The 23,902-nt window shown below is 38.1% G+C and overlaps 1 protein-coding gene across 2 annotated transcripts in view; it reads right to left on the bottom strand.

Annotated features, from left to right (window-relative positions):
• The window catches only part of TLL1 (tolloid like 1), a 162,412-nt gene that overhangs the window by 18,789 nt on the left and 119,721 nt on the right, over window positions 1-23,902 (bottom strand). For both annotated transcript variants that reach the window (XM_084860287.1, XM_084860286.1), the window contains exons 10-16: window positions 22,128-22,230; window positions 19,494-19,610; window positions 18,331-18,476; window positions 16,248-16,443; window positions 13,490-13,615; window positions 9,717-9,877; window positions 2,585-2,765 (exon numbers count right to left, since the gene is read on the bottom strand). In XM_084860287.1, the coding sequence (XP_084716413.1) occupies window positions 2,585-2,765; window positions 9,717-9,877; window positions 13,490-13,615; window positions 16,248-16,443; window positions 18,331-18,476; window positions 19,494-19,610; window positions 22,128-22,230 (1,030 nt within the window). The remainder of the gene's footprint in view (window positions 1-2,584; window positions 2,766-9,716; window positions 9,878-13,489; window positions 13,616-16,247; window positions 16,444-18,330; window positions 18,477-19,493; window positions 19,611-22,127; window positions 22,231-23,902) is intronic.

The raw sequence follows: 23,902 nt of genomic DNA, 5'->3' as shown, positions 1-23,902 counted from the left end.
TGATAGCTCATTATCTGCGATCTATTTAAAAACGGAACAAAGGGCATTTAGTGCAGGAGCGTCAGGGCGTCATGTAAACAGCCTGCAAACTTCTTTGAAGGAGCAATCTCAATTGCAAGCTAAAAGCTCAGTGTGAAGGAGCCTTTAGAAATAATTGCTGCTATGGCCAATGAGGCTTACACCTAAAAAGTGTATTTGGGATTGCAGCCTAAGAGGTTGCATATTCTTTAATTAATAAACATCTTTAAAACCCCCAAATCAAAACCCTCTTTTCTTAAATGGAATCCAAATTTTAACTAATTATGAGCATCCAGATATTCAGTGTATAAATCCATTATAAAGTAATAATAAATTATCATAAAGTAATCATAAATCATTAACTTCTGTAAACCGCCCAGAGAGCTTCAGCTATGAGGCGGTATAGAAATGCAACAAACAAACAAACAAACAAAATAAATAATTATTTGTAGTGTATAAAGAAGCTAATCATTAGATGGCCCTATTTTCTGTGATGACATGAAAATATAGATAGGAAGTCACTGTTGTACAGCTAAGAGGACATAATCATGCTAACCCATGTATGTATCTAGTATTTAATTATCAGGTTTGTATGTGTATGCTTACATATTTAGTTATTTAGTTATTAAATACCTATTTTACTTTTATGGCTTGATGTAAAATGGTATGTTAGAAAGAAAAAAATATCAATTTTGACCACTTACATAAATCACTGACCGTTAAAATGTTACTATCTGCAAATAAAATACTTTTCAAGACTTTGTTTTCACAAAACAAAGCACATATTCATCTAAGAGTGAAAGATTTGTTTTCAGGTCTTCGTGTATAAAATTATCTGTCTATCTATCCATCCATCTATCTTAGTGTCTGCAAACCTTTAACCCTCTTGACTTTACAAATTATAGCTTCTGCCAGATAACCTATGTACTTTGTTGAATTTCTAAAGTAACAATACAATTCCTACACTGAATCATCCAACTATTAGTGAAACCAATGAGGTTGGAAACATCTCCCCCTAAGTTTACAGTATATAACATTTCATCAAAAATACATAAATAAATGTTTATTATATTTAATTAAATATTACATTCTCAAGGGGCACAATACATTACGGTGTTCTCCTGGTCAAGTTCCATTGAAATGAAGGGGAGCTACTCAAGAGCACTGCAAAGAGACTTGTACAATGGAACTTCCCATCAAATTGTGGCCTTTATGGTAATACAAGCAAAACTATGAAACAGCTTCTGACAAACCATCACTTTATGCAGTAACATTTTTAAATGTGCAACCAAAACTATCATGGGAAACACTGCAAGAATACTACTGTCCATCAGTAGAAGATGCACATTTAAATATATAGCCCAAACATTGTAATACAGGTTGCAATGTGGTCCAAACATTATAATTATTGACACTTTCAGCTAAAGTTAAGAGATTTTAATTTTCATTTATTTAGTGTGAGAGATTTAAGCACATACTTAATTCTTCCACTTAAATCAATGAGGCTTAAAATGGCTTAAGTCTGGCTGAGTCATGACCATAATTATGAACAGGCTGATCGAGAAGCTAGCTAAAATGGAGTACTTGAATTTCATTTAGTAACACTTAAATGTCATTTACAAATTTAATTAATTCAGAGTACTTGTATTAAAGATGTTTTGATTCTATTGATTTAAAACAGAATGAAGGTATCTTCAGCTTAAATACTTGGGTCTGTTTAGGTGTACCAGGATCTAAAGGAGAGAGGAGCTATAAGGCACTTCTCCTGGTAAGGGGGAGGCTTACATACCTTCTAATCCATAGCCTGTCTCACAGGTATAATACATATTAACAGCTTAATTCTGAAACTTTTTGCTTTCTGACCCCCATTAGCCCTTAGAACTCACACTCTTTAAGAAAAGTGGTGCATTGTATCATATGCGGGAGCGACATTAACCTCTTCCACAAATGACAACTTGAGCAAAGTATTTAGGAATGTCACCCCAGTGACAAAGTCAGGTTTCCCACAGATTAAAAGTAACTAAAATTGCTAGGTGAGGTAGGAGAGGTAAGCAAGGAAAGTATTATAATTGATTCTCTTACGCTGAATATTGATATTAAAAATCTGCTAGGTTGGATAACTCATCAATGCCTTGATGAGGCATTTGAAGCTTTAGAAAAGGTTGATAGGGTATGGTGTTTTATTTTTGTATTTTATTTTAATTGTTATCTTAATGAATTCTGTACACTCTGTTATTTGGTGATGAAGGGTAACATATAAATATTCTTAATAAATAAATAAATAAATAATATTTAAATCACAAATCAACCTATATTCTTTATTCAGATAAAACCAACATTACCAGGAATGAGATATTAAGAATATTTCTTGTCATGATCACCTATTCTATCTAAATTTTATAATTAATATTAACTTAATTGAGTAGAAAAAACTGAACACGTTATGGGAAGGGCTACTCATCAGCACCATGGAGTAAATATGGTAAGCAAATGTTTGCTTGGATAAAAGACACTGCAAACAACAAAGCATTCATACAGAATACACCCAACATATTTGTTTTAATACCTGAGAAGAAGTGAGCCTTGAAACCCTTTTTTGAAACTGTGTTATCTGATCTGAACTCAATTCTCATGTTGTTGTATTGGGATGTAATAACTTCAGGCACTTCTGTACCACAAAATTTTCCATGGAGTTTGGAATCAGAAGAAAGGCCACTACGGATTTCTACATAATCATATTTGCACACCTGAGAAGTGAGAGATCCAGTATTAGTCAAAAGTGAAAGAACGAGACATTTAAAGGTTGTTGTTGATTTATCTATAATCTCACAGTTTTAACGTACAGTTTTAATATGTGTTATTCTACACCTTTCTTGCTTAATTATGTTGCTTTTTTGTTTTGCTTTTTTAAGAAAAATATTTACATTAGACATGGCACCAATATCTGTTTTATCTACTCTCAAAGCAAAAGTTGAATATTTGAGGTTGCAGATGATTGTACCAAATAAGCAACAGATTGTGAATAATTTTTCTGGGAGAAGACATTTGTGTGAAGAGGCCAGAGATTACATTCTCTTGGAGAAGCCGTCTTGGATGTTAGCCTGTTTGAGTAAAAAGTGATATATATATGATAATATTTAATGTAAACTTTAACTGGTCACTAAGCCAGAGTATAAGGTAGCTCAGCTATTTTGAAAGAGGTCATATCAAGAGGTCATAAAGTATGGAATGCTTTGCTATTAATAGCGGCTAGCACAAAGAGCTTATTACATCTATATTCTGAAGATGATGTTAAGTTTAATCTACAAAACCACGAGCGGTTTATGATTTGGTTTCTGTAATGATACCCTTCGCCCTATCTCCATTGGTATTAAGAAGAGCTGGAGCGCTCTTGCTAATGGTCCCAAAATCTTATCTTCAGGGAGATGGAAGCAGGGCATTCTCCATGAAGGGACCAAATATTTGGAAGTCTTTGCCTTTCCTCCATCAGAGTTCTGATTTGTTGACCTTCCAGAAATAGTGCAATTCCTAATATTTTTAACTTGGACTGATCTACCACTTCCCTTTTAAGAAATATGTGTGCTGTGTAACTCATTATGTGAATTCAATCATGTATATTAGATGTATGTATAATAACCTTGGATCACCAAGTGGATTTTTAAAATGTAGGCATAAAGCCACCAAAGTTAAGTGCTTGATTTCAGTTGGAGAGACTTAAGTATGTGTGTAACTCTCCCACTTAAATCAATGGAACCAATGTGCTTAACTTAAGTTGGATTGCGCCCAAATTTATTTATTTATTTATTTATTTATTTATTTATGATATTTGTTCTTCCAACAAAAATTGACCAAGGTGGAATAGAACCTCCCCCCTCCAAAAACATCATAATCAATAATCATAATAAAAAAGGATTGTAAATTGGAAGTGACAGTATTTCAGTCAAACCTAGATGGAAGGCCAGTCTGTTGATACATTGCAGGAGAACACCTTATTTACCAAATTAGAGAAATAGTTGTGAATTTGTTCTCAACAGAGTCACGTTCAAGATGACCAGAGATTGCCAGGGCTTATTAATAAGCTATCTTGATTGAGGTCATCAGAAAAGTTGCCTTTCTGTAAGGAAACCCCATGTTCCTTATAGATTGATTGGATTCTGCTTGTATTGATATAGTTTTAACACAAGACTGTTGAGGCTTCCTCTGCTATTTGTATGCATCTGTATTTCAATACTTGATTATTTTCTTTGTAGTTTAGTTTGCCATCTTTAGCTAAGACGAATTCCTATATTCAGGGTTTTTTTGGTGAGCTTTTGGATGATTAAAAAACAACAGCTGTAGTTATTCCATGGCAAAATGTTTGAGGACAGAAGACTAAGGATAGCAGATCTACAAAAGTGCTCTTCCATGTTCCTTTCCTAGTCAGGAATAAGGTAGTGCCAGCCGCACAGGATTATGGACAATACTTTATTGTTTATTCAGTATGTCTTCAGTTTTCCAGAGCTCAGCTGTCTGTCCTCGCACATTAGGTAGAGCAAAGAGACATGACAGTGCAGCAGAGCATTTCTGTGGATTGCACCCAAAGTATATTAATGAATTAGTATTTTTTAATATTAAAATGTCCAAAATGGTAATAACTCATCTTAGGTGTAATATTTTTATAATAACTATCATTCATTTATTCCTTAAGGAGGAAATATATCTGTTGAAGAGAGAAGCTGAGTGGATTCTGAGATTAAACACTCTCTCTCCATGTGGTTTAAATGAAGACCTTGAATTTTTACCACTCTTATGACCTGTGGGTGATTTACACACACTCCCTAGTTACAACAGTTCAGTTCAGTTTTGAGACCTTGGCTAGATTACATCAACTTTTATTTTATTTATTATTAAATTTATTGATCGCCCATCTGGCTGGTCACCCAGCCACTCTGGGCGATGTACAGCGTACAATAAAACAGTTTAAAACTATAAAATTCTACAATAAAAACATTTTCTAAAATACCCTAACTCACCCCAAATGCCTGCCTGAACAAACACGTTTTTAATGCATGACGGAAGCTCATTAAAGACATGGAAACACCTGATAGAACTAGAAAAAAAATGGACCAAAAGTATAAGATGGGATTCGAGTAATATCTTTTTCAGTCGCCAATAGATTGACACAGGAGACAGTCTTTTGCTGAGAAAAACTCTGTAGACTTTTTTCTCTGGTAAGTATGAACTTATATGTTATTCCTAGCAATAGGGCAGGTTTTATATGGTTTTTTAAAATAATGGTATATATGCATAAACCCTTGTGGCAATTTGTATTTCAGCAATGTTTTAATCATGTGTGTTGTCCTATTTGTAATTTTTATTACAATTAATGGTACAGCCCCCTGAAGAAGGCCTAAAAATAAGAAAAAGGCCAAAACACGTTGGGCTTCCTATAATAAATTTATTTTTGTATCCTGAGAACCTGTTTCTCTTCTTTGTGATATTCAATAGGCCAGGCACCAAAATGTTTATTTGCAATTGAACTCACTCCTTTAGCCCAAAGGTCTCATCAAGATAACAGTGCAATTTTATCTTTAGGGCACAATCCACTATGAGACTGTCTGTGCAAGACCAATTGAAATGAATGGGAGTGGTACAAGACCACAGTAGTACACCTGCCCTAGCGTAGAGGTTCATAGCAACTGTACTATATGGGTCAGTGCTCTTCAAAGCCTCACATCTTAAAGGTGTATGAAATGGGCAATGTGCTGAGCTACCTCCCCTTGCCTGTGCAATGGCTACATAGCCCAGAAGCATCTTGTGTCCTTTTCCTAAAAACCAACTGTGGGCAAAAGTAGACCCTCTACCAAGCATTTGTATACTATGAACACTTTCCATTTTTTTCACTACATTTTCTCAATTCATAACAGAAACTAAGTGAAAACGTTACACTTATTAAGATCACTTACAAAAGTTCTGCTATAAGCAATCTTTCCAAAGTCTTATCAGAACTACGTATAGCATAAGATATAGATGAAATTCTATTTTGATGGGTGTGGTATATGAAATAATGGTAAACTAAATTCTTTAAGAGCACAGATTCATGTAAAGCATAATTGCATGAATTCATTATTTTGTGGATTCTAATTAGGCAATTTTAAGATCGTTGAATGGGAAGTTTTATAGCTTTTTTTCTTAAGTACAGTGTAAAAAAGCTTAATGGAAGTACAAATAGACTAAAACGTTACTGAAGAAGAAAGACATTACAGTAAATTATGTACTGATACAGAAATATATTTTGCTTAAATCAATTTAAAAATAGAACATCACTTTTATTATTATCAAGGCCCTTTAGGTTCATTAATTTATAATAGTAAAATATGTAATAATTATATGAGTAATATATAAACATTTAATATAATAATGAAATGTGCACACTTACGATTCATTTAATGTCTGTTTTATCAAGTGCTAGATGAACTATTTATTCCGGGCCTTACAGAGCACTAATGTTTTCCTTTCCACAATCCATGGGCGTCTATGTTTAGTAACTGTAATATTTATGATATTGAGATGAAACAGTGAAATCTATAGATGAAAATGTGGGGGCTTTTCTTTTTTTAGCATCTGCTAACCTGAAGGCTATAATATCTGTGGTGAATATGAATACTCCATCTTTTCAGGTAGCCCAGCTTTCCTTCCCTGGGTATTCCCTAGTTTTCATCAATGCTTATATATACCTTTTAAGAGCTCAAAATACTATTCAAAATGATGGGTTGGATCCAGAGTGTCCCTTCTGCTGACAAAAAGGACTGAGATCCAGCAGAGGCTCCCGCAGAAAGAAGTGGGGGGAGGTAGTTTTAGACAATTCCCCCTTCTCCCTGCAACCTCTTATGCCACCTCCCACACTGTTCTAGATGGTCCCCCAACCCCGCAAAGCATCATTTCAGGAGGTAAGATTCCTCAGGAAAAAAGAGGAATCAGCAAAAGACATCTTCCCCCTTCCTCCAGTGGTTGCATCTCACTCATGGGAACTCTGGATGCAACCCATCATTAAAAATATGTATGATTCCCCAGTTGCTGAGGAATATCAGAGGGAGACGGCTAATGCCCTCATGTTCTACTTATGGGCTCCTGATAGACATCTGGTTAACTAGTGTGGGAAATATGATGCTGGACTAGAAAGACCTTCAATTGGATCCAACAGCGCTCTTATGTTTTTAAGGGCACAATCCTATGCATGTTTATACAGAAAAAGTCCTACAAGTCCCAGCATGCCCCAGCCAGCACAACTGGCTGAGGAATGCTGGGACTTGCAGGGATTCTTCTGTCTAAACATGAATAAGATTGAGCCCTAAGATGCTTTAGTGAAAGCATAACTATTTCACACATGTGACTAGGCATATTATCTGGGCCAGTTCAGTTAGCTGTCCTTTGCCTCTTTTCCCCACTCTTACATAAGGCGATACAAACTGGGCTTTTGAAAAAGAGGTCTGAATTATGTTAAAACTTCATTGTAGTACAAAATACTATGATTATATTGTAATTTCCACTACAATATAAACTAGAATCTCTATAATTGCTCATCCCAGGGATGAAATAAACTACTTACATTTGTTCCACTGGCTACGTTCTCCAGCCATGCAAAAGTTGCTTTGGGCAACAACTACACTGTCCACATAATATGTGGAACTCCCTCCAAAGGGAGGCTAGATTTGCTCCCTCTCTGCTCTCCTTCCACTAGCAGGCAAAAACAGCTTTATTCAGGAAGGCCCTAGACCTGTAAGTGGTCTGTTGGGTTGGATGCTGGTTTTTTACTTTTTATTCTATAATAGTTATGTTCTTATTATAATTTAATGTATTTTTAATCAACTTGAATTGTGCCTGTAAGCCACCTTGAATGCCATTTTTTGGTAGAAAGGCGGGGTACAAATCAAATCCATCCATCCATCCATCCATCAATAAATAATGTGGGAGGTAGACCATAAATAGGGCAGCTTAAGAATTCAAGAACATCATTTCATTTATTCCAGTTAGAAATGCATTTGGAAAATAAATAATCCTAATTTCAGATCAGAAGGCATTTAACAAAGCAGACGTAAATAGCAATAAAAATGTAAAACTTTTTTTGGGGGGGATTAATGAAACCCATACAAACTGCAGAATACGATTGTTCATCAAGCTTGTTTTTCACTTGAAAAACCATTTAACTAACCTCTACACCAGTAATGATACTACTATTATCTCAAAAGCTACCTGAAAAATTTCCAGAGTCTAGTCATGTTAGTCAATCACAGCAAAAACAACGAAGAGTCTTGTAGCGTAAAGGAAGTGGGCTGTAGTTCAAAAAAGCTTGTGACAGAATAAATGTGCTAGTCTTTAAGGTGCCACAAGACTCTTTTGGTTGAGTTCAGACAATCAGCGGGGGAAACAATGTAGCATTGCTTGTTACCCCTGTCCCCGCGCACCCTAATTACCCGTGCAGCATTGCAGGTTGCTGTGTCATCCGAACCTGATGTGCGCTGTGGGCGTAGTTCATTTTCACCCATCCTACAACCCGTGCCTTTCAGGGTAATTAGGGTAATCCCAGTTGTGTGACCGGTGTGCGTGGGTGCAAGGGAAACAACCAAGGCTGCATTGTTTCCCCTGCTGATTATCTGAACTCAGCCTTAGTTGTTTTTACAGGAGGAATGTAGTTCTAGAATGCCTCTTTCCCTATTTTAATCTAGCCTCTTCCTTGGTAATCTGTCCTCATTCCTCATGAGAACTGTAGTAAGTGAGCACAATTAGCTTTCTCTGTTTGCCTACATTATAATTTAAGAACTGTCTTTCCCTACTTTTTTCCTCTTCTACTATTTCTTTTTAATCTGTAAATGCCCTGGGGCAGGGACTGTAATCTGTTTAGAAGTAAAACCATAACTTGTACTGAGTACATAATTAATTAATACATTAATGAAACAAACATATTAGACATCAATACGCTTTGTGCACAATAAACTGCCATAGGTAATGGAAGCACCCATGGGTACCACCACCATGATGGACATGTATGAGTAAAGTAAAATATTAGTTCATGGCGCTACTTTGGATAGTGGCTTGGGCCTACTTTGTCAAGTCTCTTCTCAAAACAGGTAGATTTAAGTGTCGTTTCAGCATTGTGAGGGGGAAAAGCTGAGGAAATCTGCAGTGAATTCTGTGGTGTGTTCACCTGTCTGTACTAAACATTCTCTTCCTTTTACAAAGCTTCCATTTCCAAAATACCTGTAATAGTTATATATTTCCATAATCCCCATTTTGCCAACTTAAACAATGGGTGCTTTTATTTTCTAATCTCTACATATAATTCAGTTTCCCCAGTCTAGTATAATTCAACTTCTCAACTTTTCAAGCGTTTGACATCTGCCCAGTTTGAGGGTCCAGACATTTGCTTTGTTTAATCTCTTTTAAAAAGCCAGTGAAACACAGCAAAAGGCATTTACTTAAAATATCCTTTATACATACACAGTAAGGTACCACACATAAAGGAATGAGAGCAAACATTTTTTCATGTGTTTTGAAGCAATCCAGGAACAGCCTCAGGTAATGAAAATAAGAATTGCCTTGGCCATGTTTCACTCCTTACAAGACTGCATTTGCAGGATATATTTTCCGTTTAGAACATGAACAATTCTATTGACTATGTAGTCATTATCAGGCATCACTATCTGTCTTCAATAACTTACTTCATTTCCTTCCAATTCAAAAAACTCAAACTTCACTGATATTCTATATTGGGTAGGAGCAACCACCTGCCACACACAGTTTTTATTAGGAGGATATTCTTTGGGCCATCCTGGTGTTGTTATAGTCCCATTCAGCTTTGTCAGAAGTCCTCCACAAGCAGCTGAAATAAAATGGAACAAAAGAGTATTATTTATTTACAAACCCATAAAGCCACAATTTGGGGGGGGGGGTGCAGGATTATATCCATTAATAAATCCAATTTACAAGCAAGATTGCTTAAATTATAGGAAGACTCAGACATACGAATCCAGGAACATTCAAAATTCTGCATGTGGTGAGATGTGGAAGCAAGCTTTGGACTTTCACACACAGTCCATCTGCACGGCACATAATTTGTGAGAAATTTGTATGTGAATTGGCATACAATTCACATACAATTGGCATGTGAATTGGCATACAATTCACATACAATTGGCATGTGAATTGGCATACAATTCACCCCCTTGATCCATCTTTCCACATCTTTTTTTTTCTTTTTCTTTTGCAATAGGCAGATTTTGTAGCAAGGTGTATTTGCATACTATAAACCACATGTCAATTTATGGGTAGAATCCAGTGTTACTGTCCTACTCATGGAGTGGCTTTTGATCCAGTTGATGCCTCCGCTAATGGAAGGGGTGATTTTCACTGATGCCCCCATTTCCTCTGCAGCCTTTCCTTGAACCACCTTCTACATTGTTCTGGATGGTCCCCCAACCCTCTGGAACATATTTGGGGGGGGAGCTGCAGGGGGAAGGGAGGATCAACAAAAATCAATCCCCTCCTCCTCTGTTAGTAGAGGTGTCCACCGGATTTTACCCTAGGGCACACAAAATACTCTATCTGTGCTGACCCCATGCCTCACCATGCACAGAGTCTAAAAGCTTCCACCCTGTTCTGAGTGGGGTTGCACTCCCGCTGAAGGAGCAGGTGCACAGCTTGGGGGTGCTTCTTGATCCAGCATTGTCACTAGAGACCCTAGTGGCCCTGGTGGCTCAGAGCATCTTTTACCAGCTTTGGCTGATCTATCAGCTGTAGCTTTTCCTGGACAGGGAGAGCCTTGCCATGGTGATTCATGCTCTAGTAACATCCAGTTTGGATTACTGAAGATATATAAAGAAGAACCTCAACAATGCGGTTAATTACTGTAATAAGTCATATGCGGGACTGCCCTGGAAAATGGTTCGGAAGCTTCAACTTATGCAAAGTCAGCAGCCAGAATTCTAACTGGTTCATCTTGATGAAGCCATATTACACCAATTCTTAAGGAATTGGATTGGTTCCCTATTCACGACCAAGTGCAATTTAAAGTGCTGGTTATCACCTTTAAAGCCCTGAACAGCTTCAAATACCTGAAGAAACACCTCCTCCCATACTATCTTGTCCATTGATCAAGTTTTTTCAGAGGAGGCCCTTCCCCAAGTACCATCAGTGGGAGAAATACACTGTGCCTGTGGTGGCACCCCGACTTTGGAATGACTTCCCAAAGGAAATACAACAGGTGCTTACTTTCTTTTCAGCACCAAATTAAAACCTTACTTTTCACCCACATTTTAACATTTAAAATTTAAACTTATGTTTTCATTTTTTTATTTGATGTTTGTGTTTTGTTGGTTTGCTGATTAAAAAGGGTTTTTATACTGGATTTGTTTTTAAAATGTGTACTGGGATCTCTTATAGGATGGGCTGTTTATAAACTTTTAAAATAAGTAATAAATAAATCAGCCCACAGAGAAGAGATAAACTTTTATGAGAATGTTGTGTAACTGAATTTGGGAGATATCAATATATAGGATACAATAATTAATTGTTTTATTCACAGTTAATATTTTATCTTAGTGCAATTATGTATGTCTCCTGACTTTCAGAAATTTGCAGTTTCCTCTGATTTATTTCCTCCTTCATTTAGCTTTATTAATTTCCCTTTTCTTTATCCATACATTCCATCATGCAGCAAACCAAAATTCTAGGCACTTGGAAGACAAAATAACTCTACTTTCATGTTGCACGAATGATAGGGTTGGAAGCAGGATATCAAATAGCTTAGCTTTTTCCATCTTGTCTGACTTAGAACATTTGTATTTTCCCTAGTGAGCTGTTCCCTGATTTCCACCCCATGATCATGTTCTAAGCTGCTTCCAGTCACATTTGTGTGAGATATTGAACAGTCTAACCCACAAATAAGTTAAATGGAGTAATGGGAATTAAGCAAATTTAGAGCACAATCCAATTGAGATAGATGGTCGCCTTCAACTTCCTCTGAAGTTGGAGCTGACCTCCTATCCAGTGCAGGGTGGCTGAAGCACAGAGGACAGGATTCCTTCTGCGCTCTGGATGCCCTGCAGTTTTCCTCAGATGCCTGATTGTGGGCATCTAATCATGGCTTTGGGGAGGGGGCGGGAATGGGGCTAGAGACCTCATACGAAGCTGTCTAGAACAGCTTTTGCAGTCTCCTCCCCTCCCCGCCCCTGGGAACACCCCCCTTTGCCTTGTCCGTGCTCCGTGTTATGAGAGGGGCAGCCGCCATGGTTCTCTCCATCCCAGCTATGAGGGGAAGGGGAGCACGGTTTCATGGCTGTAGCACTGTGTACGAGCTTGGAGCTGGGAAACCAAAAATCCTATCTCCCCCAGACGCTGTATAGGGTACATAGGATTGCTCTCTCTCCATCCCTTTATTTTACCTGGGATGTGAATTGTTTGCAGCCCGCTGACCTGATTATTGCAGCTCGATTCTAACCATGTTTACCTGGAAGTAAGTCCCATTAATTTCAATGAGATTTACTTTTATGTAAGTATGCTTAGGATTAGATTAGCTGCATCAGGGCTTTATACCAATACAACAGCAAATGATATTATTTTGACAATACCGGGCCCGCAAGTAGACTTGGTGCAACCATTTAGGAATGGGATGCATATGAATACTTTTTCTTCTGAGAGGTTCCTATGTAGACACTGAAACATTTCACAAATGAAGAAATACAATGAAGAAATACAATTTCAGGAGTAAGGATAGTCATGAAAGAAGGGTTTGTTCATAGAAGATACTTTTTAAGGACAGTTTAATCTTTTAAGGTCAGGGGAGATCTCATGTTCAAATACCCATGTTTAGGCTTCCACCTCTCTCCACGAGGAGCAGGAAAAAGAATGAGCATATTTATACTAGCTTGAGGCCTGTTCTTACTCTCTCCATGGCAAGAATCCAGCTTGTAGAGTAGTGAACCCTAATGGGGTGTCAGCATGGCAAAGCTTCCTCTCCCTTTTTAAGTATCAGCTTTCCAGTTCTCGAACTTCCGTTTTAATACACAAATGTTGAAACCTAGAGACTCAGTAAGTGGCTTTTATACTTTAAGAACATGCTTTCATACTTTAAAATGCTTTCAGCACAACTCATGGCTGATTCCAATTCACTAATGATCAGACATATTGAGCTAGTAAATGACTAGCAGGCCAGTATGGACAATTATGATGACTTTCATGAAGCAAGTGCTCATACCACCCATTGCCTGATCACCATTTGACACATATCTCTTATGTGGTTTATAAAATACACATGCTTAAAATCAGCCTTGGCATGGCTGTAGCATGTTGGCAATCTGAGCCAGTGTTAGCATATCATGAGATAAAACTATATAACTATATAATACATAGATATATATACAGTATATATATATATATATATATATATATATATATATATATATATATAATATAACTATATATAAACTGAAAATACCTTCACAACTCTTCTTATCAGGCCCAAGCTCATAACCTGGATCACAAGCACATTGATAGCTGCCCAGTGTATTCACACATCGCTGTTCACATCCACCATTGTCAGGTTTGGCACATTCATCTTCCTCTGTGGTGAAATGGAAGAACAGAATTGCATTACAATAAAACCATCTCCTGCTTCATCTTTTGACAGTAGAAAAAACACACTGAATTTCCCCATAATTCATATTGTGTGTAACACAACCATATCTACAGATGGAGATATGTTGGGGATCTAACAACTGAGAAAAAATGTGTTCATTTTTTAAAAAGCTATTTAAAGCTCTGGCCCTAAAATATGATCCTTCCTTGCCCAGGCACAGTGCATGACAGAGCTTACAGCTTTATATGCAGGCACTCAGGATGCCAACTGGTTATGGGGAATGGGAGGCCTGTGTGTGCCTTCCATATCCCTGTCCAGTCTTCTCTGCTCCTCTTTTTAGTTGAGGTTTTGGATTTTAATTTCCATCAGCCCCAGCCAGCATGGCCAATGGTCAGAAGTTCTGGAAGTTGTAGACCAAAACATCTAAAAGGAACCAGGCTGGAGAAGGCTGTATACAGCCTGATATGGTGCCTGAGCATGTGCTTGTGACTGAGGAGGGGAAGGGGAGAAAACAGCACACTGTTATGTTCTGTGGGGATCTTTCTGCATGCAGGTGTTGTATGCAGGTGTCACAGCTACGTGCAGAAAGGTCATGCCTTAAGAATTTTGTTGCCAATATGTAATAATTTATCCTGCATTAATATAAAGGCTATATAAAATACTGAGAGAAAGATTGAAAATTGAGCAGGGTCACTCAAAGGGCACTTTATCTCCAACAGAATGATTTTGTACATTATCCTGGATTCATGCTCAAAGCCAGATTAACTGAATCCTCAAATCCCACATTTTTATTCTACAAATGTTAAAGAAAGCAAGATGCATCAGAGGGAGAGAGAGGGGGCTGGGGAAGCAGAATACAGTATTATCTCCACAAGCAGTATATTTAGGAGTAGTTCAGTTATACCTTATGCAACTTAGTCCTATTGATTTCAGCAAGAGGGCTCTGAATCATCCATTTAAAACCTGTGGTAAAATTATATACCTGACAAATGCTATTCTGTATACTTACAGAATAGCCAATATGAAAAACTGTTGCCCTTGAACAGCCTGAGAATGGATTTTGTTTCCTTTACCAGCTTTTACTAGTTGGGCTGGGAGAACGGGACCACACAGTGGCAGGCTAGATAACAAAGTTTAAGATGTCCCTTAACCTATGCAGATTCATCATATATAAACTTTTATCCCAAAGGCCTCTGTGGTTCAATAAGGCTTTTCATCAATATGTATACATAGGGAAGAAAACAAAAGTGTCAGGACCTTACTCTGTTATTGGGAGCTGAACAAAGAAGTTTTGGTAACTATTCACACTTGTACAAAGACTGTGTAAAAATTATGGATTGTATCTAATTGGTGTCTCTCCAGTGACAGAAGGCTGTTTGATCCAGCAGGAGCTTCCATCAGCATAACAGGGAGAGTGGTTCCCCCTCCCCCTAGACTCCTAGAGCCTCCTGTGCCCCCCACCAAATCTGCTCAAAAGGATTGGAGGACCCTTCAGAACAGCATTGGAGGTGGCACAGAGAGCTGCAGGGGGAATCACCAAAAATCTCATTCCTCCTCATTCAACTGACAGAAGGCTCTGCTGGATCAAACAGCTTTCCATTAGTGGAAGGACACCAATTGGATACATATCTATAACTTCATGGCTTGGTAATATTTTTCAAACTGTGTAGAGATATACATGGAGATACATTGAGGGTGCATGTCAAGCCTCTGGGTTGTTTATATTTCTAAATACTTATCAAGGGCTGCACATAATTTTTTTAAAATTATTTTTTTAGGAAACGTATAGCCCGTTTTACATCAAAAGATCCTCAGAGTTGGGTACTATTAAAATTAGCAATACAAGTAAAATAAAGCTACAATAAAACTGAAGGTGGACAGGACAAAGCCAAGAGCTGGTCTTAAACAATTAAAAAAAAACCCTCCAGCATTAAAAACCTGTCCAAGGGAAGGTCAATTGCACACTGAAAAGGGGCAAGGTTCCAGATCTGCTGCAGAGTACTGAGAAGCTGGTGTGTTTATTTATTTATTACAATATTTTAAGGCTCCTGGACTGGCTTACTATCAAACAGTAAAATAAGACAGTCCCTGTCCCTAGGCTTACAATCGAAAAAGACATGACACACAAGAAAAAGGGGATGAGGAGGGAAAAGGGGGGAAAAAAGTAGATTTTCAGCAGGGCTAGTGGAATGGCCCTACTTTGCCTGTCATCTCCTGCGGGAGAGGGGGCAGTCCAAGTGGAGCAGGTCGGCTCCTGCCTCCTTCACTGCTTTTCAAAGCTTCCAAAGTTTGTTTACACTGAACTGCCATGGATATGGTTGACCTTGAAACCATTTTCTTTACTAGTTTCAGTATTCAATATTAAGTGTGATACTGCACTCAAATAACGCAAGATCTTCTGGCTTAAGTGACCACTACACAGTGAGGAGAATGACAAAAAGTTGGAAAGGAAGCTCACAACCTATGGACCACTCCTGATCGCACTACTGTAGAGGTAATGGTTGTTGGAGGAGGGGGCAGAAATAATGTCTGAACAGCTCGTAAGTCAGCAATGTTTAATTTTTGTCTGAATTGCACTGTTAAGTGCAACTAGCCCCTTACTTTCCAAAAATGTTACCTTTAAAAAAGTTAGCAGCAAACCCTGCCTTGTTAACTGTTCCATCAGAAACAAACTTCATCCACAGGGTATTAGAGGTAGATCTTACGTCCTCGGGTTTATCATAGCCACAAAAATGGCCAATCAAAGGACTGCTTTCACTGGTTCCATCTCGGACTTCTAAATAATCATAGGCACAGTTGTCATGTCTCTCAATCTACAATAAAAAGCAATGTTTCAATGAGATTATAGCAAGCATCTTTTCTACTAGTAAATTTAACACAAAAAAGAAACTATTGGAGGTGGTCAGTATATTACTGTGTTTTATTATAAAAAAAAGTTTGCTATCTAATTATCTAGATAGTTTGTCCATCACTTAGAAGAAATTCCAAGGACTTGTGATATATAGTTTTCCAGTGCCAAAGCATACAACATTTTGTAGCACAACCTGTTTGACAAATGAAGCTAATTTGTAAAAGGAAATGAAGATTATGTTGACATCAAGAGATATAATGGTATAAGGATCAGAAGCTTGGTATGGCCAAATCAATCTCAACCTGAACTTGAGGTAGATACTTGGCTAAATCAGAAGAAGGAAAAGAAGTGAGGCTTGGGAATACAGGGAATACAGCAATTAAAGAAGGAATGTAGACATTTATGAATTTTCAGATAGTACAATTTTATTTATTTATTACATTGATATTACATTTGTTTCATACTACTTCAAGTACTCTACTTGGTTGAACACTGATCTGAGGTAACACTGGCAAATTGATGATAAAGGCATGCAGAGGTCACAGTATAGGTCTTTGACTTAGGCATGGACAGTTATGAGACAATGAACATATGATGCTGCCCTATTGATTCAGGCCATTGGTCCATCTAGTCCAGCATTGTCTACATTGACAGGCAGCATTTCTCCCAAGTTTTCAGGATGATGTCTTTCTCAGCCTTGCTACCTCAGATTCTTTAACTCAGTTGTAGGGAGGGCTGCAGGTTCCCCACTCCTACTTAAACTGAAAGTGTTGGGAGCTGAATGAATACCTGCAAAGCATGCTTTCCTATAGCTCAGCGAAAAAGTAATAGCTTTGGCCTCAGTTCTCAGACCAGATAATTGTCATGAAGCTGGCTGCCTATGCTCCAGTCCTTTGAGATGTCTGTCCTTTACAGAGAAATCCTATATATGTCAACTCAGAAGTAAGCCCTACTGAGTTCAGTGACATTTACTCTGAGGTACAGGTGTATAAGATAGCAGCCTTAAACTCCCATTGTTTTTAACAGCTGCTACAGAAACAGCAGGTGCAACATATATAATAGAAAAATGTTAAATGTTAAATGTTAAATCCAAATTGAAATAGTCTAATGAAATGCAAATACCATGCACCAGCTGTGATGAATATTAATAACTAGCTTTATGAAATCCCATTTGAATATGTTAGGAGCGTGCATGCGTGCATGTCTGTCTGTCTGTCTATCTATCTATCTATCTATCTATCTATCTATCTATTTCTTGCAATCTTGGGGAAATCCAAACAACTCTGCAAAAATATTTTTCTAACTCAAAACATTATATGTAATTCACAATAGACAAAAACTAGAGTTATAGTTTAAGTCAATGGTACAGCAGTAAATACCACTCAGAGGTACACTGCAGAAGTGTCAAAATGAAGATTCACAGCTATTATAAAATTTGTAACAATTTGGCTAGTGAACAAGCCAATGAAAAATCCCTGATATCTTTGAATAATAGCAACAAGAAATAGTAGGTTTTTAAAAAAAGAACAAACAGATTTAGAAAAGAAATAATAGCCCTATTATTTAATAGATTCCTAAAGCAGCCTTGTGGAACCGGATTAGTCATTTGTCAAAAGGAACTATTGTCAGTTTCCAAACATTCCAATTCAAAGCACAGATAACATAAAACCCCTTTAATCTTCTTGAAATTTATGCAATGGGAAAAGTCTCAGTGAAAAGAAATATTAACTGTAGAGGCTATGTTATATAGAGAATGCTTTGTTTCTTCATTGGCTTAATGCGTATTCCCTTAAATGTCACTGTCATTTATCCACTAGATGGTTTGCTCAAATCATTTAAAAGGCTTTACCTCAAATGCCTGAAAGGTTAATCCAACATTGTAGTTCTCTGACACTGTTATTTTCCACACACATTCCTTCATTGGTCTATAGTCATCAGGATAATTAGGAGACTGGATCTGGCCTTCATTTTTGTGTATTTCACCTCCACAAATTGCTGAAGAATACAGAACAGTTAACTTAAGCACATTCTTAATGTTTATGCTTTCACTCTTTGCAAAACTAGTGATCACTTGTATCAGGAGAAAGCTGTACACACTACACATGCCAAGTTATCAAAATGTTTGTCTATTTTGTCTACTGACACCAACAGCACTTAAGTTTAAAACTATTTAATAGTATAAACTGCAATTTACACAGAATGAGTAAACTGCAGGCTGGATTGCAGCCATAGGACATGACCCAGCAGCTTCAATAGCTGGACCAAGACCTGCTAATGCAGGGGCTTCCCTTTGTCTTCTATGAGAGGGAAATGCTTGGCATGCACAATGGGAAATATCTGTGTTTCGCATGGAACATTCCCTTCTCATAGGAAAGGAAGCCCTTAGCATGCAGAACTTGGTATGCTGCCATAGTTTGTATGTTTATCAAGAGCTGAATAATGTCATTTCATTATTACTGTTCAGAAAAAGCCCTGTCTTCTGGGATGTAGGAACACATAAAAAAAATTAAAATAGGTGAGATTTGTCCAAGAGAACAACCACTTTATCCAACTAGGTGAGAGATACATGACAACTCTTCAGGATCAGAACTTGAGAATCCTAACCTCCTATAACTAAATAAAAACACTGAAGAACACACACATACAAAAACTAAACATATACAATGATCCAGCAAATGTTAAACATTATTCACTGTATTCAATGAGAAAACTAAGCATGTGCTTAAATCTTTATGTGTACCTATGTCCTGTATCTTTTCTTCTAGAGGTGGAAAAGCAGTTGTGGGGAAGCAATTTGAGCAGAAAAAACTATAGGGGAAAGGGTTCAGCAGATTCGCACCTGTCGCAGGAAGATACGTTCACCTACATATCATATCAAGTTTGGGCCATCATTAACCATTCATTCAATCATTTTTAAACTATATATAAGCTATACTTTAAGTTAATACAGTTTATACTAAGTTAATACAGTTCCAAAGGAGTAAAGACCAGTTGATTTTCAGAGTGACTCACCTTCATAAATGGCTGCAAATCCTTTTCCCACCCAGTTACTGCTGCTACGGAACTCTATCCACATTCTGCTATCACTAGATGTGAGGACATCTGGGAGTCTGTCCCCACAGAACCTGCCTAAAAAAAACACACCACTGAGAAAAAACATGTTACGGTCCCTCACAAGACCAAACCCTGCAATTTCAAATGAGTAGTCTTAGGGAGACAGTTGCCTGTCTTTGAAGTGATGGAGGCAGGCCCCTGTCATTAAGTGAGGGTCAGTCCTGAGCATGTCTAAAGTAAAATGGGAGTTCATGATGCAAGTTAAAACTCTGCCTGATGCTTCTTTAGTGCAACCCTTCCCCAGCTTCTGCTTTTCCAGTTTACTTCTATTATCAGAGCCCAGCTGGGGGGAAAGACAGGAGTGAAAGGAAGCAGTGGATATGAGGAAGGGTTCACCATCTGAGTGCCCTCAAGCACTTTAAATTGCACCCCATCCCCTCCTTTACATGTGACTGGGGCAGACCAATATTTAAGACATGGGATGGACTGGATTAAGTATAGTTTGGCTTCCTGGCTTCAGTAAGGGTGATGCTTAGAGTTAGCCGCTTTGATGCACGTACAGGATTAACGTCTGAATAATGTTCATATATATTTCAGACGTGAACAAAAGCTACCATTTTCTTGTGACATATCCTCTGTGAAGCCATATTCAGAAAACTAACTAGAGAAAGGGAACCAGCATATACATGTCCACAATGTGCTTTGAGAATGCAATTGTCATTTGTTTCAGTACCAGGAATCTTTCCCTAGTAGGAGCAATCTCACCAGTACAAGTGTCCTGTTTCAGTCTCAGAAAGTTCTAAATCAAATAAAAACAGCTCTCCCAAGTTAGTCACCTTTTCCTTCCTGTTTTATTTTCCTACTTCTTTCCTCCTACTTTAGTTGCTCCTCCAATTTTCATTCTTCTACTTTTTATCTTCTTTATTTTGCCTTGTGTGACAGCTGAGGACTAAACTACACACTATGTTAAATTCATAGTGTGCAGATGATCCTTTCATTTTTCACCTTCAAGTAAACGTTTGAGGCCCTGATCCAGATGAGGACAAGCATGTGTGGGTAAAGAAGTTTTAAATCTCTCCCCTCCTCAGCCACTCCCCTCCCCCAATCTGCTCCCATGTACAGGGGCTAAAAAGAGGGGGGAACCTCCAGTGGCACCTGTAGCCTTCCCAGTTTCCTGCACTTCAAATAGAGCCCAGAAGTAGCCATCATGGGGCTTCTTCAGATATGGAAAAAAGGCAGCCAGAGAGGCTACAGAGCGATAAAGAGATGTGTAATAAAAAGAAAATACACACACAGTACCATCTCATAACAATAAGGTAAGCTCACAAACACAACGAGAAATTCTAAATTGCCTTGAGAATGAGGCAGAAAAATGGGATCCCCTTTCATGGGGAAGAAATCTTTTGGGTCGGGATGGCTGTTGCAGGGAAATCCAACCCTCTTTGAGCTCACCGGATTTCTCCAAAGCCCCTGGCTCAGCTTGCACTTTCGAGCCGAGCCATGAACTGTTTCCTGAAATCTGGGAACTTTCAGTTTCCTATGGCGGATAGAAGATGGCAGAAAGGAAAGGCAGCTCCTGTCAAACTTTGCAGAGAAGCCAAAATAAAATAAAAAATTATAAATAAATAAAATTAGGTGAGGTGGCCCCTCATCTTGTCACAACCCACCCCCACCCCACAGGATGATGAAAAATTTCTCCTCCCCCTTGAGAAATTCAGTTAAATGATCCCCCCAATTTCTCTGCCCACAAATCAGGTGGAGAATTTCCCACTGCCCACTATAATCAAAATACAGCATTTGTAAATGCTTAGGCTATGCTGCATTCCACTCTGGACTTCTCATTTCACTTGTCTTTTTAATAAGCATCTACTTTAGTACCACTTTACCTGTTACAAAATTACTGGGTTCTGTATGAACTGTACATTCATTGGATCTACCCAAGATGCATCCTGTAATGTACAAGACAAATACATGTCTTTCTTCTACTGTGTGCTTTCACTGCCATGAAACTCCCTGTACACATGACAGGGAGGTGGAGCCTCATGGCTCCCCATGGTATATTCATCATGAAAAAAGGTATGTATATCTCACACATTGCAGTGACAAAAGGAATGCATCTCTCTCACGGGGTATGCTGCAGAGACCCTATTTCCAGAGGGGTAGCCATGTTATTCTGTTGCAGCAAAAACAATGAAGTCTTGTGGCACTAACACATGTATTATGTTATGTTCTTTCATAGACTATATAGTCCACGTCATGAGATGCATGTAGTGTTAGCAAGAGTTTCAAGCATATACGCAGTACACATGCTAATGATGGTTGGTGAATTGTAAACCATGAGGTCAGAGGGAAAGTAAATGCAGACAGTACTGACAGTGACAATCACATTATTAAGAGCGGCCATTCACAAAACAGTTGTTGCTGGTAACAGAAACATTTTGGCACTAGGTAAGGCAGTTAATACATGTAGTGTGATAAAATATCCTATGACAGACATTCTCCAAGAGTATGCCTGACTAAAAACTCCAGATCATTTTGATTTGTTTCTATGTTACAATTATTCAAAACTGATCATAATAGATATGTTCATACCAAGCAGAGGTGATTTTCTCCAGTAGCCATCTCTTACTTCAATATAGTCATACCAGCAGAGGCTGCTTTTATAGAGGTCCATTGTAGTGAAGTTTAAAACAATCTGGGGTGAAAAGGAGATAAGTATACCATACAGTTAATTTGGCTTTTAGTCTAAACCAGAACAGAGGTATTCTTACCTGTCTGTTGACTGTAGAACAGAATGGCTAACCTTAAGGAATCTTAACATCTGAATATTGTATGTGCATGAGATCCCATCCCCCATTGTCCCTAAGTGACACACTAGCAGAGGAGGGAACTGTTAATTTGTTGACTAAGACCTCTCTGCAGTAATGAGAATCTGGAATTTTCATCTTGTTAGTCATGATGAACATAACAGATTGCATCCATTCATAATACATATTTTTAGATAGTGTCACCAGAAATACTTAAATAGAACTTGGCACAAGAATGTTTCATTTTACCTCAGAATTCATATGCAATGTACTCATTTATATGGCACATGTTTACTATGTCCTAATAGGTATACTGGACCATTTCAATAGACAGGCATAACGGAAGCAAATTATTGACCACCCTTTACAACAGAAAAAAGTAGTTTACAGGAGTGTCTAGTGTAAGAATTTCCTGCAATCAGCACAGAAGGCAATCTTATGTCTTGTGGGGTATGCTTTGGTTGTCTTGGTGGATGACTGCTGGGAACAGGGTGTGTGTGTGTGGAGGGGTAGGAGAACCATGTCCCTATTAGCTCTCCTGGATCTCTCAGTGGCTTTTGATGCCATCAACCATGGAATCCCTCTGGATTGCGTAGTGGGGTTGGGCCCTGTGGGTGCTGTTTTGCAGTGGGACTGGTCCTTTCTTTTGGGTCATGTCCGGAAGATATTGCTGGGGAATTACTGTTTGACTCCACAACCACTGGCCTAGGGCAGAGGATGGTAACCTCCAGCCCACAGGCCTAACCGGGCATGTAGAAGTTGCTTTCTGTCCCAATGCCTTCCAGTTTTCCCTCAGGGGATGGGGCTTGGAGGCCAAAGTGCATGGAAGGTAAGTTGTAAGCCAGCACAATTTCTGACACTGCTCAACTTCATCACTGATCATGGGACACATCAGTTAAGGCATCAGCCTAAGCTTCCGATTTCCTGGCTTTGTGGAGTTTGAGCCAACATGAGGAAGCCTTAACTCTAGTCTTAAACCAGCAGGTTTGTTTATCATTGAATACGTGTTTGTTTTTTTCAAAATTAAGAACCATTGCTTATTTACATACTTTAGAACTAAAATAAAATTTAATGAATAGTATGTCAGTGATTGGTATATTATACCTCTCCTATAAATTTAATCCGATGATAGATTTTATTTCTGGGGGCAGGAGGTTAAGATACCAAAATATTAGGAAGCAATAGAAGCGAAGCTTCCTATTACAAATTAAGGCTATTTCCATATGTGAGTCTTAAAACTCTGGCTTAAACTGATATGTAATACAAATATAAAACTTACACGGGTTACAATATATATTCAACTTCTATTCCACATTCTGTTCCACATTAACATGTGGCACAAGTAGCACAAAAGAGCCTCAAAGTTGTATTTAAGACCATGTGTTGTTGTTTTTTAAAAACCCTTACAGCTATGCCCTTCTCACATTTTAGGGTTGTGCTAAATATCTCCCACTTTTGTGGCACTATTCATCCTCCATGCAATGGGGGGTATATTTGGCAACTTTTATATCCCTGGAATGATTCTATGGCATTCTGTCCTAGGAACATCTCTGGAATGGC

This window comes from Heloderma suspectum, chromosome 5 (genome assembly GCF_057233095.1).
Source record: "Heloderma suspectum isolate Gila_16-S chromosome 5, 16-S_ref, whole genome shotgun sequence".
Taxonomy (NCBI): domain Eukaryota; kingdom Metazoa; phylum Chordata; class Lepidosauria; order Squamata; family Helodermatidae; genus Heloderma; species Heloderma suspectum.
The sequence above is the reverse complement of the archived record's forward strand: the minus strand, read 5'-3'. Positions and strand labels throughout refer to the sequence as shown.